The 17139-nt window shown below is 42.2% G+C and overlaps 1 protein-coding gene across 1 annotated transcript in view; it reads left to right on the top strand.

Annotated features, from left to right (window-relative positions):
- Positions 1–17139, top strand: part of LOC121080416 (ras-related protein Rab-3C-like) — a 184877-nt gene that overhangs the window by 116422 nt on the left and 51316 nt on the right. The window contains 1 exon segment of the mRNA XM_040578436.1: positions 8208–8253. Coding sequence (XP_040434370.1) covers positions 8208–8253 — 46 coding nt within the window.

A 17139-nucleotide genomic window follows, 5' to 3' on the forward strand; every position in this document is an offset into this window, starting at 1 on the left:
CCATACAGAATTTCAAAAGGGCTCAGTCCTTCCCTTGCCCTCGGTCTTGTCCGTATACGCAAAAGGGCTAAAGGGAGAGACTGAGGCCATGGCAAGTTTGCTTCTTGTCCCAATTTTACAATTTGCTGTTTGATTAAGTGGTTCATTTTCTCCACTTGGCCACTCGACTGAGGGCGATATGGGGTGTGAAGTTGCCAATCTATACCTAAATGGTGGCTGGTTTGTTGCACTATTTTTGAAACAAAGTGTGGTCCTCTGTCAGAGGATATGGTTGCTGGAACCCCAAAACGCGGTATTATTTCTTGTATTAGTATTTTAGTTACCTCCCGAGCCTTGGCAGTTCTGGTTGGGAACGCTTCTGGCCAACCTGAAAAGGTATCAGTTAATACCAGCAAATATCGGTACCCCCCTTTTCTTGGAAGTTCTGTGAAATCAACCTGCCATTGCTGTCCAGGCCCATTACCCTTTCCAATCTGGCCCATTTCTAGTTTGGGAGTATTCTTTGGATTAGTTTGGAGGCAAAGTTCACACTGTTGAGTCACCTGTCTCACTGTGGTATATAAGTTTCTAGCTACAATATCTTTTATCAGATGCTTATACAGAGCCTCCATTCCCCAATGTCTCTTCCTATGTTCTTCCCGTATTAAATGCCACAGTAAATATGAGGGAACAATTAATTTTCCCTGTGGGGTATAAGCCCATCCCTCTTCATTATATGACCCTGCTAAGTCTGAAATGAGTTTCTGATCTTCCTTAGTATATTTTGGTTTATCTTGTAGGGAAATATGCCTATCAGGAATTAAAGCCCCTGCCACTCTTATTTTCATTTTGGCCACTTGTTTTGCCTCTCTATCCGCCAGTTCATTCCCTTTTTCCAAATCTGAGCTCACTCTCTGGTGTGCCTTAATATGCATAATTGCCACTTTCTCAGGGAGTTGAACAGCTTCTAGTAACTTCAGAATTTCTTCTGCATGTTTGATATTTTTCCCTTGGGAGTTCAATAAACCTCTTTCTTTCCAAATTGCTCCATGTGCGTGTACAACTCCAAAAGCATATTTTGAGTCTGTGTAAATGTTTACAGTTTTGCCCTGAGCCAACTCCAGAGCTCGAGTTAGGGCAATTATTTCTGCCTTTTGTGCAGAGGTGTTCATGGGCAAAGGTCCTGACTCTATTACCTCTTGACTGGTGGTGATGGCGTATCCAGCGTGTCGATTGCCATTCAGGACATAGCTGCTCCCGTCTGTGAACCAGTTTTCTCCATTTTCTATGGGGCTATCCTTTAAGTCTGGGCGACTTGCGTATGTTGCTTCAATAGTTTCTAGGCAGTCATGATGCACTGGCTCTCCTGTGTTTCCGCTGAGAAAAGAAGCTGGGTTGACAATGTTAGTAACCACGATTTCCACATCATCCTGTTCCACTATTACAGCTTGATATCGCAGGAATCTTTGTGGAGATAGCCAATGTCCACCCTTTGCTTCCAATACTGCCGACACTGCATGGGACACAAAAACAGTCATTTTCTGGCCCAGGGTGAATTTTCGGGCTTCCTGTATATTTAGTATCACAGCCGCAACTGCCCTTAGGCATCCAGGCCAGCCCTTTGCAGTCGCGTCTAACTGTTTAGAGAGGTAGCCAACTGCCCGACGATACGGACCTAGCTCCTGTGCCAATATTCCTAGGGCAATGCCCTGTTTCTCGTGAGAGAAAAGGAGAAACGGCTTACCCACATCCGGGAGTCCTAAGGCCGGGGCTGACATCAGAGCCTTCTTTAGTTGTTCAAAAGCTTGTTCGGCCTCTTTATTCCATTAGAGGTGTTTCTGCTCAGTCGCTGTCAGCGCATATAATGGTTTAACAAGCAGTCCATAATTGTAGATCCACAATCGACACCACCCTGTCATTCCCAGAAAGGTTCGCAATTCCTTTACCATCTGGGGTTTTTTAGTTTGGCATATCACCTCTTTGCGGGCCTGCCCCAAAGTTCTCTGTCCCGCACTGATTTCATAGCCCAAATAATTCACTTTACGCTGCATTACCTGAGCCTTCTTCCTAGACACCCTGTATCCTTGAAGCCCTAAGAAATTCAACAGACTCACTGTCCATGCCATACAATCTTCCTCTGTGTTGGTAGCGATCAGAATGTCATCCACATACTGTAACAATTTTCCTTTCTCGGACGGGGCTTCCCAGGATTCCAGGTCTCTCGCAAGCTGATTGCCGAAAATGGTAGGACTATTCTTAAACCCTTGCGGCAACACCGTCCAAGTGAGCTGGGTCCTTCGACCACTTTTAGGATTTTCCCACTCAAATGCAAACAACTTTTGACTGGCTTCGTGGAGAGGGAGGCAAAAGAAAGCATCCTTTAAATCTAGAACAGTAAACCAGATTAATTCAGGTGCCAATGCAGTCAGTAGGGTATACGGATTTGCCACGACTGGGTAGAGATCCTCAGTAATCCTGTTCACTGCGCGCAAGTCTTGAACCACCCTATATGACCCATCGGACTTCCGAATAGGTAATATAGGAGTATTGAATTCAGACTCACATTCCTTTAATAGTCCTAGCTGCAAAAATTTTTCTATCACTGGCCGGATTCCTTCCCTGTCCTCTTTCTTTAGAGGATATTGTTTAATTCTTACCAGTCGTTGACCTTCCTTTATCTTAACTTCAACAGGTGGAGCATTTTTCGCTCTTCCAGGCACATCAGTAGCCCAGACTCCTGGATACACTTGGTTCAGAATTTCCTCATCGATTTTCCCTTCTGAGGGGAGACTAGTTAGGACTAGACTTAATGCCTGTGTATATTGTTGATCCTTTACCTCCAAAGTAATTTCCCCTTTTTCAAACGTGATCTTTGCTCCTAATTGTTCCAACAAATCTCTCCCCAAAAGTGCCTTTGGAGAGTTGGGCATATATAAGAACTTGTGGATACCCCATTGCTTTCCCAATTTATACTTTAAAGGTTTGCAAAAATACGCCTTTTCACTTTGGCCAGTTGCTCCCTGTACTACAACGTAATCATCTCCTAAAGGAATTAAGGCTTGATTTAAAACCGAATATGTCGCTCCTGTATCTATCAAAAACTTCACTTGCTGCTGCTTTTCCCCTAGCTTAATTGTAACCAGTGGATCCGCTAGGGTAGATTCCCCAGGTTCCCGTCAGTCTTCTATTACATTGGCTATCTTCACATTCGCTGAGGTTTTCCGACCCCCTTCCCTGTTTCTAGGACATTCCCTTTTCCAATGACCAAAGCCCCTGCACATAGCACACTGATCCCTTTCCAATCGAGACGAATCTCGCCTACCCCTTCTCCGTTCCCCTTTTTCTTGAATGGCAGCTATCAATTTCTTTTGTCCCCGCCGATATTCTTCTTCTCTATTACTAAACACCCTCCACGCTTCATCCAACAATATCTCTAAGTTTCTACCTTCTGTAGAACGCAGCTTTTGAAGTTTTCGCCTTATGTCCCCTGCAGATTGACCCAGGAATAAAGAAACTAATTGCTGGATCCCTACCTCAGACCCAGGGTCCAGCGGCGTGTTACGACGCATCACATCCCTCAGCCGATCCAGGAACTCAGACGGGGACTCAGAATGAGTTTGCTTAACTGCATATAAAGCTGACCAGTTTATAGTTTTGGGAATTGCTCTCTCCATTCCCTTCGAAACCCATTCCTGATATTCCTGTAATCTTTGCATATGTGCCGATCTATTAGCATCCCACTTTGGGTCTTGGAGGGGGAAATATTCCTTAACATCCCCTCCTGTAATTTTATAATGATCTTCGGCCAAATTTCCTGCTGTTTTCAGAACTAGCTGTTTTTCAGTTTCAGTCAAATATTCCAATAATAATTGTATATCATTCCAATCGGGATTGTGTTGTTTTACGATAAATTGGAAATGCCTGGCTACACTTATCGGGTCACTTCTATAATCCTTTGCAATCTTTCTCCACTCTCCCAAATCAGCAGTGGAGAAAGGCACTTTAATTAGCATTGTTCCACCATCTGGCCCCACCGCCTCTCGGAGGGGTGCTTGTAAAGTAGTCAGGGCAGACTTCTGCCGAGTGTGGGAAGATACAGGGCTATCAGGAGGATTAAAAGCTCCTTCTGAATCCACATCCTTGTCCCGTGCCCGGGGGGGGGGAGGTTTAAACAAGTCATCTAAGTCTTGTTCTGGGGCTTGGTGAACTTTGTCTGCCTTTGTACACCTCTGCCCAATGCTGCAGGAAGAACAGCATCTTTTTAGTTTACTTCTACCCCCTTTATTTTCTCGCTCCAATGAGAGTACCATAGGGTCCTGTGGGGGTATTATCCCACAGTCCCTTTGCCACTCCGGATGGTTTCGCAGAGTGAAAAACATATCTGCATATGATACTTCATCCCATTTCCCTTCTCTTCTCAAGAACAGCATAAGCTGTAACAAAGTATTATAATCCAATGTTCCATTAAATGGCCACTTAACTTCGCCCTCTAACTTATACAATGGCCACCACTGATTACAATATTTAATGAGGGTTTTTTTACTTTCTGTGCTTCCCTTCCCTACAATATCCTTCCAATGGGCGAGTATACAACCCAGAGGACTTTTTTCAGTATCCCTCCTTGGGTGTTACCCATTTTCAATATACTCTTAAGGGATTTAAACTGACTTTTAAATTCTCTTTTCACGCCTGTCAGCCACACTCTCACTTATTCTCACTCAATTCCACTCTCACGGACGTCCATGCACTCAGAGAAAATCACACACACATCACTTCACACAAACACTATGGTTCGACAAATTCAAATCGGTAGTCTATTCCAAATGCCTTATTGCCATAACCAAAATCAATACCAAAAGAAATCTAACATAGCATCGCTCCAGTTAACAACCTTCTAGCAGCTGCAAATATCTTGTAAATTACAAGAGGCTCGCTTACCCTTCTCCTGCTTCTCATATACCGGTCATTAGCAGGTCCATCCTGGCTCCCAACAATGGGATACAGCGGTTACCTCAAACTCAGTCGATCTATCCCCGAGATCGCTACCGGCCGCTCTATCGGCCAGCGAGTTTCCCAATTGCAGTCCCAAACTGCAGTCCCAAACCCTACAGGTACCCAACCCACGGGCACTATGCTGCACGCCAGACGTCTCTGCGCGATTTATCAGCAGCCCCGAATGTGCGTACGCTTAAATCCCTTCGTTAAACATACCGTTAAATCCGCAGCTTCAAGAGGCTGTTGTCCACTCCCGCGGTGATCGGCTGGCAGCGGAGACTCCTCCGAGTAAAATGCTCGGGGCGCGCCTAGGAGCGTCCGCTCCGCAGTCGGTCCCGCAGCCGAGTGGAGATCCTCCTGGCTGGCTCGCCAAAACTGACGTGCGGAGAGCAGACTCCACAATCTGTAAGATTGTAAAGTAGGTATGTTTATTCAGCGCTGGGCAGCACGGGGGAGTAGTCCCGCCAAAACCGTGCGCGCCTGATACGAAAACTTGCTCTGTTTTTATAAGACAACTCATTACATATTCATAATATTATGTAATGCGCCTATACATATGCATTACCTATCCCCGCTTTGTATTAAAATTAGTTCTGCAAGTCATTTCCATATCTCTCTCCCGACTGAGTTTGCGCAGTGTCCCCTGGTGGTGGTCGTCAGGGGTCCTGAGGATGAAGGCAGGTGAGTCTTCCTCGTGACCCCCACATCTGGCGCAGGCTCAGTAACATCCTGCTCTTTGTCCAAACCGCAGAACCAGCTTTGGCTTGTTCTTGCAAGGTTGTAATCTTTCTTTGGACTTATATGGTCATGAAGCCCTTTACTCCCGTACACCTTATCACAGTACCCAAGCAAACCGTGTAAGATTTGGCAAACAGCTTAAATTTTGCAACTTTTACCCTAAACAGCTAAACAGACTATTACAATTGTTAAACTCTACCCTATCTCTTACCCCCCCCCCTCTCTCACACACACCTTTTAGTTCAGAACCAATCCATGATAAAAGGCCTTAGCCTTATGGCATCATCGAATCTTAACGAGTACAGTAATTAAAAATGCAGTCTTACTGTAAGTGCGATTTATGCTGACATTCCCTCAAATGCTACACGTGAGTATTTCTCACTCAACTGCCTCAAGTGAAAATAGTAGTATTTGTTAATATGTATTAAAAAATCATTAATTCTCTACAATAGCAGTTGACTTCCATAACACTATGTAAGCAAAAGAGGCTTAAGATGGGTTTTCTGAATACTAACAATTTATTTTAGACTGTCTAAACTCAGGTCTTGAAAGATTTCACTCTGCCAGACATAGAAACACTGTTGCACTCCAGTTGTGATATCCCTTTTCCCAAGTTGTCACATGCACATCTCGCTCAAGCAACATTATTGTTAAAGTTTCTCTCTGCTACATAAAAGCATATTGCACTTGTAGATATAAAAGACAGCACCCTTACTTAGATTATTACCTTATTACCTCATAACTCTTAGTATACCTTGTATCTCTGATTTCATCACTTCAAAAATTCACCAGGAGCAGATAAAACCACAGCATCAGACTAAACTACACCTTAACTGCCGATTCAAATAAAGGCATTCTCTTCAGATATGCCTAATGCTTACAAATAATTTTGGCTGGTTTTGATCAAAAAACTATTATTACAATAATGATCAAAAATAATAATCCCGTTTGCAAAATGCCTTTAAGCCAGCCTCCTAGTCCCAACCAATTTCCACATTCAGAATACAGCATAAATACAGAATACAGAATAAATTATCTCCATCAAGGCAAAAAGGCTTCTTTTTAAACACAGAGATGTTTGCTAGTTCAAAGCAGAAACCCATTTCTTGTAGGGGACATCTGAAGCACTTTTTTTTGGTGGGTTTGTAATCAATTCCGTATTTTCCCTTGAGAAGCTTAAGCTGTTCCACTTGTTTCAGGAGTGTTTCCAACTCTGAGTTGTCGAATAGGTCCGTATTTCCCAAACATATACATTTCCTCCGCTGTGATTTTATACGGCAGGGTCCGAATATAGAGGATCCGATTGACCTCTGGGGGCAGCCAGATGTTAGCTCGCTTGGCCGCTTGCATCGCCATGGCGCCGATCGGAGGGGGGTGGGGGTGGGGGTGCCGCCTTGGAGAGAAACCGCGGCCGGGAAGGGGCCTGCCGGGCCGCGCCGCCGCTCGCCGCTGCCGCGGGGGACCCGGATGCTATCCCATACGCTAATAACCCGGGTAATGCCTTGTTACAATCTATGTCCCGAACGCTCCGCTTTTCTAAAAAGCAAATGAGCGACTCGTACGCCGCTTGTCTCTCCATACCGTCGTCAGCGCTGTTGCAGCCTTTGCGAGACTTCGGCGACGCGTGGCCGGCGGGACCCTCTGTAGGTGCTCCCGGGCGCGGGGACTGTGCCCTTCCGCCTCCTGCGCTGCTTTCAGGACCGGTACCCGAATCTCCGTCGAACCGTGGCTCGCAGGTTCAGCCCTCTCTAGGGTCCCTGTTCGGGCGCCATTTGTCGCGACGGAGGGAAGACACAGTCGCTCAATATGAGTGATCAGCAGACTTCGTTTATTGTCCCTTACAGTCACCTTTTATGCCTTCTTATAATTAGCTCATACGTATTACAAAAGTTAAGCTCATTATTGGTTAGTTGCCTAAATAGCAAGCCCGCCCCTAGTTTCTCTTCTGTAGTTATCTGTTCCCACCTGCAACATTCTTTTCCCACAGCAATCTTCCTGTTATTGTGTAACTTTTGCTTTACTTCAGATAAGCTGAGAGCGATGTGCATTTTTGTCCAGCCAGCTGGACTATGTCTATGTGAACTTTTTCAGCTAGCCAGTTATCCACAACAATGCTGTCTATCTTATCAGTGAAAAGTAAAATGACTCATATGATAGCCATGACACATAGCTTGCAGGTTGGATGAATCCTTAACAAGGATAGTCCAAGATAATTTATCATCACGGGTGGCTTCTATGACCTAGTAAGTCTTAACTCCTTCATCAAAACGTGGACACAGGCATTTCAGAACACAAATTATGTGCATATAAGACTGAGTTGTTTGTGAAAGAGGTTGTGCAAAATACTGAATGAGAAAAATAACCCAAAAACCAAGATCAGATGTAAGAGAAGCAATAGCAGAATTTATTTATATTCAAAAAAAATTTTAAAGCTAAACCAATAGAGGAAATAAAAACCAAAGCAGCAAATTTGAGAAATGAGAGAAACTTTGAAGGTATTCCTGGCAAAACAGGCAAAAAGGGATTAATGGCCACAAATATGCAATTAATTTCATGAGATATGACAGTAAAAAGTCAGAGTCAATCCAGAATTCTAGAGAATTGTATAATGAGAAATTCTCTGAAATGGGACATCTTGTTGCCAGACACTTGCCATATATATTGCAAATATGAATTTGTTATTTAAAAGAGAAAAAGGAGAAATAAATCACCCTGTGTGACCAAGCTAAATTATAGCTGCCGGATTATCGGTGTTGTTACAAACCAAAAAAACTTTACTTTGCCTGTAAAAACTTTGTACCTCCAAAATATCATCGCTGTGCAGGTGCTCTGTGAGGCTGAAGGAGGGGAGGCTAATAGGTAACCCCAGAAGTGCAAGAGAGGCTCTTCAGCAGAGTGGTGCAGTCCAGGGTTAAGGGACCATTGCTGATGCAGTGAGAAGTATTAGATAGAAACGTGTAGGACTAAAAAGACTCGTTCAGCATCAACATTGCTTGCTTAACTATTTTTTTTCCTAAAAAAAATTATCAAAAGCATGTCATTGCAAGAAAGAAAAACAGCAAATGTGAGGGCATATGTATGTATCTGTATCTGTTTCCTGATATATATATGTATATATATACACAAAATGGCAAGCAAAAAATATTTTAAAGTGATAGCAAATTGCTCATTTACTTAAAAGTATAATATACTCAAGCAGATGCTGTAGTTCCTTTAGTAAATGACTTCCGTATTCCCTTATTTCACAGCTATGCTTTTCAGATACCAGACTTAGGATCAGCTGCACTGATTAGGGTCATTACTCAGAGTTCCAGCAACAGTCTGTGCAATCAACATAAATTGCCGATTAACAGGATCATTTATTTGGAAGCAGCTGGAAAATGAAACCATGGGGACAGTCAAAAGATGTGCAAGTGCAAACTGTATTTTGCCTCTTATTATTTCCATAAATATTATTTTCCTGTAAATATTTTTTCCACCTCCTTTCAAATTCTAATTTTTGATGATTATGTGCACTGTGCGTGTCTAGAAGTAGCTTTGAAGGATGATGATTTAACTTTGGGTTTCTCAGTGGAGAGAAAATGAAATGTACAACTTTTTGTCTGTATAGTGAGTTGCTAAATCACTTCCCACAGTATAACACAGCTTGCAGCACTATACATGACATAAAACCACTTCATTAACATGTATCATTACTGTGTCCCACTGTGAGAAATGTGTTATATTAGTTGGTCTGCTCATAAGCAAACCCTGTTTTAGTATTAAGAATTAAATATTTGTCATGGTTTAAACTTGGCTGGCGATTAAGCCCCACACAGCCACTCGCTCACTCCCCCCACTATACGATGGGGGAGACAATCGGAAGGATAAAAGTGAGAAAACTTGTGGGATGAGATAGACAGTTCAATAGGTAAAGCAAAAGCCACACACACAAGCAAAGCGAAATAAGAAATACACTACTTTCCATTGGCAGGCAGGTGTTCAGCCATCTCCAGGAAAGCAGGGCTCCATCATGTGTAATGGTTACTCGGAGAGACAAACACCATAATGCTGGATGTCCCCCTCTTCCTTATTCTTCCCCCCGTTTATATAACAAACATGATGTTCCATGGTATGGAATACCTCTTTGGCTGGTTTGGGTCACCTGTCCTGGCTGTGTCCCTTCCCAGTCTCTTGTGCCCCTCCAACCCTCTTCCTGGCAGGGCCCAAGGAACTGAAAAAGTCCTTGACTTAGTATAAACATTACCCAGCAACAAGTAAAAACATCAGTGTGCTATCAACATTGTTCTCACACCAAATCCAAAACACAGCACTGCACCAGCTACTAAGAAGAAAGCTAACTCTATCCCAGCTGAAACCAGGACAGTATCCACCCCTTATTCTATACCATTTATGTCATGCTACACTTTCCAATACAACCTTGTTAACAAGGATCACCCTTCCCATCCTTTGATATAATACACAGATATCATTCCCCTAGTCTATGCACCACCCCTGTAAAAATGTCTTTAGAATGTCCACAAAATGTCCATTGAGTTCATTTAGTCCATGAACATGATCTCTTATGGTGGTCACTCAGGAGAAGAGAGGTTGTGTGTTGTGTGGGATTATTGCACATCAAAGCCAGCTCAGGTCAGGTCACTGCTGCAGTTGCACTGCTTCTTGTAAAGCTTGTCCTCCAATGGTTCGGGTGGTTCCTGCTATAGTCATTCCTATAACATGAAACTCAAATCATGGGTTACAACCATTTGAAGGTATATCCATTACAATCTCCACCCCTGATCCCTTTGGACCACCCCGTAGGGTTTAACATTGCAATGAACTCCTCCCCTTGCCCCTGCTCCGGCTTGGACTTATCTGCAGACTGCAACCTGCTCCAAGTGGAGCCTCAGCTACAAGCCACAGTTTCTCCAGGGGTATCCCTGCTGTGGCATAGACTCATCCACAGCCACAGCCACTTCGAGGTGCACCTGTTCCAACATGGCCTTATCCATGGGCCATGACATAGGCCTGCTCCAACATGGCCTTACCCACAGCCACAGTCCCTTCAGAAGTAAATCAGCTCCAGCATGGCCTTATCCCTGGCTGCAATCCCTCCAGGGCTGTACCTGCTCTGTTGTGGGCTTATCTATGGCCACAAGCTTTGAGGTGCTCCACCATGACCTCATGCATAGCCACTGATGCTTCAAGGTGTACCTTCTGTAGCATGGACTTATCCACAGCCACAGATGCTTTGAGGTGTACCTTCTCCAATATGGACTCATCCTTGGGCCACAATTCCTTCAGAGGCATATCTGCTGCAGCACAGACACAACCATGGCCACAGACACTCCGAGATATACCTGCCCAGGCATGGACTTAGTCACGGCTACAGGGGCTTTGGGGTGTCCTGCTCCCACGTGGGCTCATCCACAGGTCACAGTCCCTTTGACTTGAGTTCACACTGGAGTTCCAGCCTGTCCAGTACAGCAGCACAGGAACAGCAGCCATGCCCTGGCCACCTGACAGCCCTGGTGCATCACCATTGCTGTTATCAAAATGTTCCAAGGCACATCACAGTAATATGATAAGCAGTACAGCAAGCAGTAAAAGCAAGAAGCAGCCACTAATGAGCACTAGGCTCTAATATACAGTAAGGCAAGCAAGAAAGCCCCATTGTAAGCACAGAAACCTGCCCCTTAATAGCTAAACAGCAATAACAACTATAAACTAAATTCAAAGTAGCACATTCCAATCAAATCTGTTGTTATCTAAAACCCTTTGAGCACCACGTTGGGTGCCAAAAAGGACTGTCGTGGTTTAACCCTGACCGGCAACCAAGCACCACGCAGCCACTCACTCACTCCCCCTTCACCCAGAGGGATGGGGAGGAGAATCAGAAAGGAATGTAGAACTCGAGGGTTGAGATAAGAACAATTTAATAGGTAAAGCAAAGGCCGCGCATGCAAGGAAAGCAAAGCAAGGATTTCATTCACTACTTCCCATAGGCAGGCAGGTGTTCAGCCGTCCCCAGGAAAGCAGGGCTCCATCATGCATAATGGTTACTCTGGAAGAAAAACGCCATAATGCTAAATATCCCTCGCCTTCCTTCTTCTTCCCCCAGTTTATATACTCAGCATGATGTCATATGGTATGGAATACCTCTTTGGCTGGTTCAGGTCACCTGTCCTGGCTGTGTCCCTTCCCAATCTCTTGTGCCCTTCCAGCCCTCTCACTGGCAAGGCCTAAGAAACTGAAAAGTCCTTTATTTGCTATAAACATTACCCAGCAACAAGTAAAAACATCAGTGTGCTATCAACATTGTTCTCACACCAAATCCAAAACACACCATTGCACCAGCTACTAAGAAGAAAACTAACTCTATCCCAGCTGAAACCAGAACAACCACCAACCAACTGATGCCCAGCCAGTCACCCTCCCCTTCCCATCCTTTGATATAATATACAGATATCATTCCTCTAATCTATGGAGCACCCCTGTAAAATGTCTTTAGAATGTCCACAAATGTCCACAAAATGACCAGTGAGTTCGTTTAGCCCATGAATTTGGGCTCCATCTCTTATGGTGGTCACTCAGGACAGGAGAGGTGGTGTGTTGCATGGAGTTATTGGGCACCAAATCCAGCTCAAGTCAGGTCACTGCTGCAGTTGCACTGCTTCTTATAAGGCTTGTCCTCCAATGGTTCATGTGGTTCCTGTTATAGTCATTCCTATAACATGAAACTCAAATCATGGGTTGCAACAATTTAAAGGTATTTCCATTACATTCCCCACCCCTGGTCCCTTTGGTGTGGCCTTTCCTTGACCCTGGCCGAAAACTGATGTCAGGCAGCTGTTGGCTCCTTATCTGTTCACAACTATTAAGTCTTGCAGGAGCTCAGCTAACAAACTTTGAGACAGTCAGTTTGAGATATGGTCTCTCACAGAAAGCACATTAGGGCCCATCTCACAGAACAACAGCATGAGAAAGGTGGATGGAGAAGACACTAAGTTTTCTGGTAGCTGGGAGGAACGAGGGAGTTTCATTCTCAGGTGTGATTTGATGGCAAGCATCGGTGCCAGAAAGAGAAACTCTATGAGTAAGGGCAGTGAGTTGCACAGATAGACCCCTCAGAAGAAGCCTGTCTAAAGATATGGGGTCCTGAGCAATAAGCTAGGAAGCACTTGGTGTTGAGTGAGAACTTCATATTAATATGCAATGTTTACTCTGCAGATGAGATGTAAATATACTAGAAAAAACTGAGGGGCTTGACTGAAACAGTCGAATAATGAGGGGGAACATGAACTAAGGGAATTTGCAGGTGGACCCCTGAGTGCAGGAGCTGGGGGGCACAGGGGACAGTGCGACCTGATCAACAGATTGTATGAAGATTAGGACTTATATGAAGGGAAGGTAAATTCAGGAGTCACAGTAGGGTTCAAACTAATGCAAAGGTGGCTGTGTGTCTAGAAAAAGCAATACCTGGACAGTAATATATCACACTATGTGTGACTACCACTCCCACAATTAAGATGGATCATATGGACTAAGACTGCATGGCAAACTAACAGCAGCATCCAAAAGGCACGGACACTGTTTAACAGATTATACAATGAAAAGTTGAAAGAAAAAATTTTACTCCATGCTAAAAGGCCAGTGGGTAGCCTGCCACGAAACAGCTTTTGGTAGGGAAATGTCTAATCTTTCTCCTGCAGACTCCTAGGGCAAAATCTCCAGTGAATTCTGTGGGATGGAGACAGAACTATGACTCACCAGTGCTACTGAGGGGATATTAATGAAACTGTGTTATCATTGTCCATTATTTTATCAAACTGAAATAATTCTCTCACAGTTTTAGTAAGTGAAAGGAAATAAACAGAGGAAGGGGGGTAAGACCATGTCACCACAACTGACATTCATTAATATAGTCTCTTGAATATTTATTGTAAACACAAAAGGGAAAACTTCCAACAAAAAATTAAACATAATCCACTTGGTATACAGAAGTCACAAACAGAATATCCAATGGAATACACATGGTCTCTACTTCCACATAGAATTAAAACTCTGCATATGGATAAAACCTGTACCTCATGTTCAGACAAGAGTTCCCATGGATGTATGCAGACGATTCACAAAATTTGTCACCCAGAAGAATTTTAAACAAACATTTTTTAGAACCACAGTCACTAAATTGCAGTAATAGTTGGGGGAGGAGGGACAGATTGAGTCTCACCCCCTCAAAAATGTATCCTAAGCAAGTTCTTCAACTTTTCTTAAAGAACAATTCAGCAAGTAAATTAGCTTGAGGAAGCCAGAACAGCTACATATTTTCAAGGTAACCATTTATCTTTGTGTATGTAATCACATGCCTATGAGGAGTAATAAAAATACTAGCTAAAATTATCTGCCAACCCTTGAACAGTCAGGTCATTTAGCAATAAAAAGTTTAGGTAATGCATTCTCAGTCCTGTAGCAGCTTGTATATCTGTATTTAAGTGGTATCTCATATAACTGCTACTTTGTCTGCTGCTCAGCTATAAAGATATTCAGAACTTCCTTTTATATTAAGTAATCCTAAATTTATTTCCAAATACATTTTCATTTCACTCTGCTCTTTATAATTTTGCAGACGTTTTCATGGCAGAAGGTGTAAAAAACAGGAAGAATTTTATGGGCTGCTCAGGTCATTGCAAGTACCTTCCTGTGCTACTTAATGCAATCTGGCTACTTTGCTTTGGCAGAGAAACTATTCAATGACATAGGAAAGGAAACCCATGCTACTGGTTTCTAGTAGGCCTTAGAGTTTGATTCTTTGTCTGATCAGGCTAATTAAAAAAACAACACAAAACCCAAACCTAAATCAACCTTGTACGTTGTCACAAAAATGCATCAGATCAAACTAAAAATGTACTTATGTACCTTTTAATGTGTTACTAATGAAAACAATTTTTTATAAAATTGTTCAGCAAAAACAGTTATTCTCCTTGGTCCAGACTCAGTGGCCCATCTCTATTTAACAAATCCCAAGGTGCATGACACATTCCTTTGAAACCAGAGGTGTAGCAAGAATTAGCAGAATGAGCTTCTCTGCAGAGTACATAGGTAGAGATGGGAGCCCATGGCAGATCAGTGATTCAGGGTTAAAAGTCCCAAATGTACCCAAGGGTTTTTCTGAATAGTGATGGCCTTGCTTGTCTGCTTAGAGAATTATTAGACATATGCAAGGATAACTGGAAAGGAAAAAGAAATTATTGGATGTTTCTTTTTAATATCATGGTTAGGTAATGGGTTGAATTTTGTTTCCATTTATACTATAGCTTTACTGCTAATGGAATTGTTCAACACTGAGAGACATGTAACAGTTGAGTGAAGAGTCTGAGTCAATATATTTAAGGACGTATCTTCCATCTTTAGGATCTAGAAAAGTTAAGAAACTTAATTGGCAGAAGTAACTAATTAAGGTCACCATCCACTGTACTGGACCATTTTTACTGTGACCTTCAAGCTGTTCCCAAAAATGTTAACTCAGTGCACCAACTGAAGTTTGCCAAGTCATCTGCAAGAGTATTTAATATTTAATATTTAAGATAAGTATTATGAGTTAACTCTATCAGATTAAAGAAAACATACCCACATGATATTATGCAATACAGGCAGACAGAGCATGTAACTGATTCTTTAAGAATAAATAACTCTAACTGCTGAGCTCTAGGAGGTTCTTTTAATGCTTCTAGAGAATATGCTTTAAAAATATAGGCAGATATTTTAAAAATAGTTATAAGCATCTTCTGACTGAAAGCACTGTCCTACCAGCATTGGTGTAACATGATCATTTTCAAAAAGGACACAAATCTAAAAGTAAAATTGACATGCACTTGCAGTAAACATACAAATATCTTTTACTATCATCTAATATATAAAAAATAGCTAGAATGACTTAAGAATTGAGTATTTTTACACTACACTGGTAAAGCATTTACTATATAAATTTTACTACAAGACACATTCAGCTACTGGAAATCTTAAGCCACGCAGGCTTCATCAACAGTTTATCACACATACAGGACACTTCCTTTCACACAAGTTTATATACACTAAGTCATTAAATATTGCACTTATTGGCCCATGATTCCTCAGTTTTGAGGTATTAAAAAATAGAAAACATATCTATTTTTATAACATATTTTCATGCAACATTTCAGACATTTCCGTTCCATGAACACTAATATATAGGTTACACATTCTGACAGTCCAACTGAGCCACAACACATCTGACATTACTGACAAAATATTAAACAGGAGTTACAGCACAAACATTTCATTTAACACTAGTTGTGTGTACATGTCAGAATTACTTGAGGAAATTTATCACCAGAAGTGATAAGCAATCCCTAGTTTTCATTTCTGCATGTTATGCATGATCCTGAAGTTACTGGAAGATTAGGACTTATGCTTCCTCCCCAAATCAAATACCAGGTACTTTATTCTATAAATGACAAACCATCTACACCTGTTTTAATCATGGATAATAAACCTATGGTCTGCAAATGTAACAAAGTTGATTTCTGGTGCTAATGAGAAATTACAGATAAATTCCACTGTAGCATTTAGGGAAGGCTGCACTGAAAATGAACAAGTAGCAGTGGGAACTGAATGAGTGTCAAAGATGTACTGCTGTGTATATGTGTATACTATACATGTGTAGTTACAATTTCTGCTTCAATGAACATCCATGGATAAATAAATTTAAAAAAAACAAAACAAAACAGCTTCAATTGCAAAGATTAACTACATTTACCCCTCCTCAATAAAGAAAACTGGTAAAAATCATTGAAATAATTGAACTGAGTTGCCTCTTTAAATGAGACTTGACAAATGATGAACCATGGAGAATCTGGAGTCAGCATGTACTGAAGAGACTATGCATATGGATAAAATGGTGTAAATCAACACAACTCACTCCCCTGTTGGCATAAGTGAAGATCTGTTGCTTTACACCCCCTGAGGGTTTATCTCTGAGGATTTGCATACTCATGGTCTCACGCTGCTGAATCTGTCATCATAAAGAGGAACTAGGTACATACACTGTGTGTCTGTCTATAGGAAACAGGCCATGAAGGAATCTGTCCTAACAGTCAGTCAGCAGAACAGTAATTCAGTTGATGCCCTTAAAAATGTAATAAAACTTGCCTCTCACAAATATAGAAAAGTGAAGTTGAGGGGAAGATATTTTTTGGGGGGGGGGTGTTTCTTTTGGAATGCAAATCAACATCGTTTGTCTGCTATTGAAGTAACAAAGGTATCATCAACATATGTAGAATTTGTACCACTATTTTTTTCCCTAAAAATGACAATTAAATTCAAAGCATTCTCAAAGTTAGGATCAAACTCCAGCAGATTTTGTGCACCCTGAAGTAGCACTTTATTCCTAAAATAAAGAAGGTG

This window comes from Falco naumanni, chromosome W (genome assembly GCF_017639655.2).
Source record: "Falco naumanni isolate bFalNau1 chromosome W, bFalNau1.pat, whole genome shotgun sequence".
NCBI classification, from domain to species: domain Eukaryota; kingdom Metazoa; phylum Chordata; class Aves; order Falconiformes; family Falconidae; genus Falco; species Falco naumanni.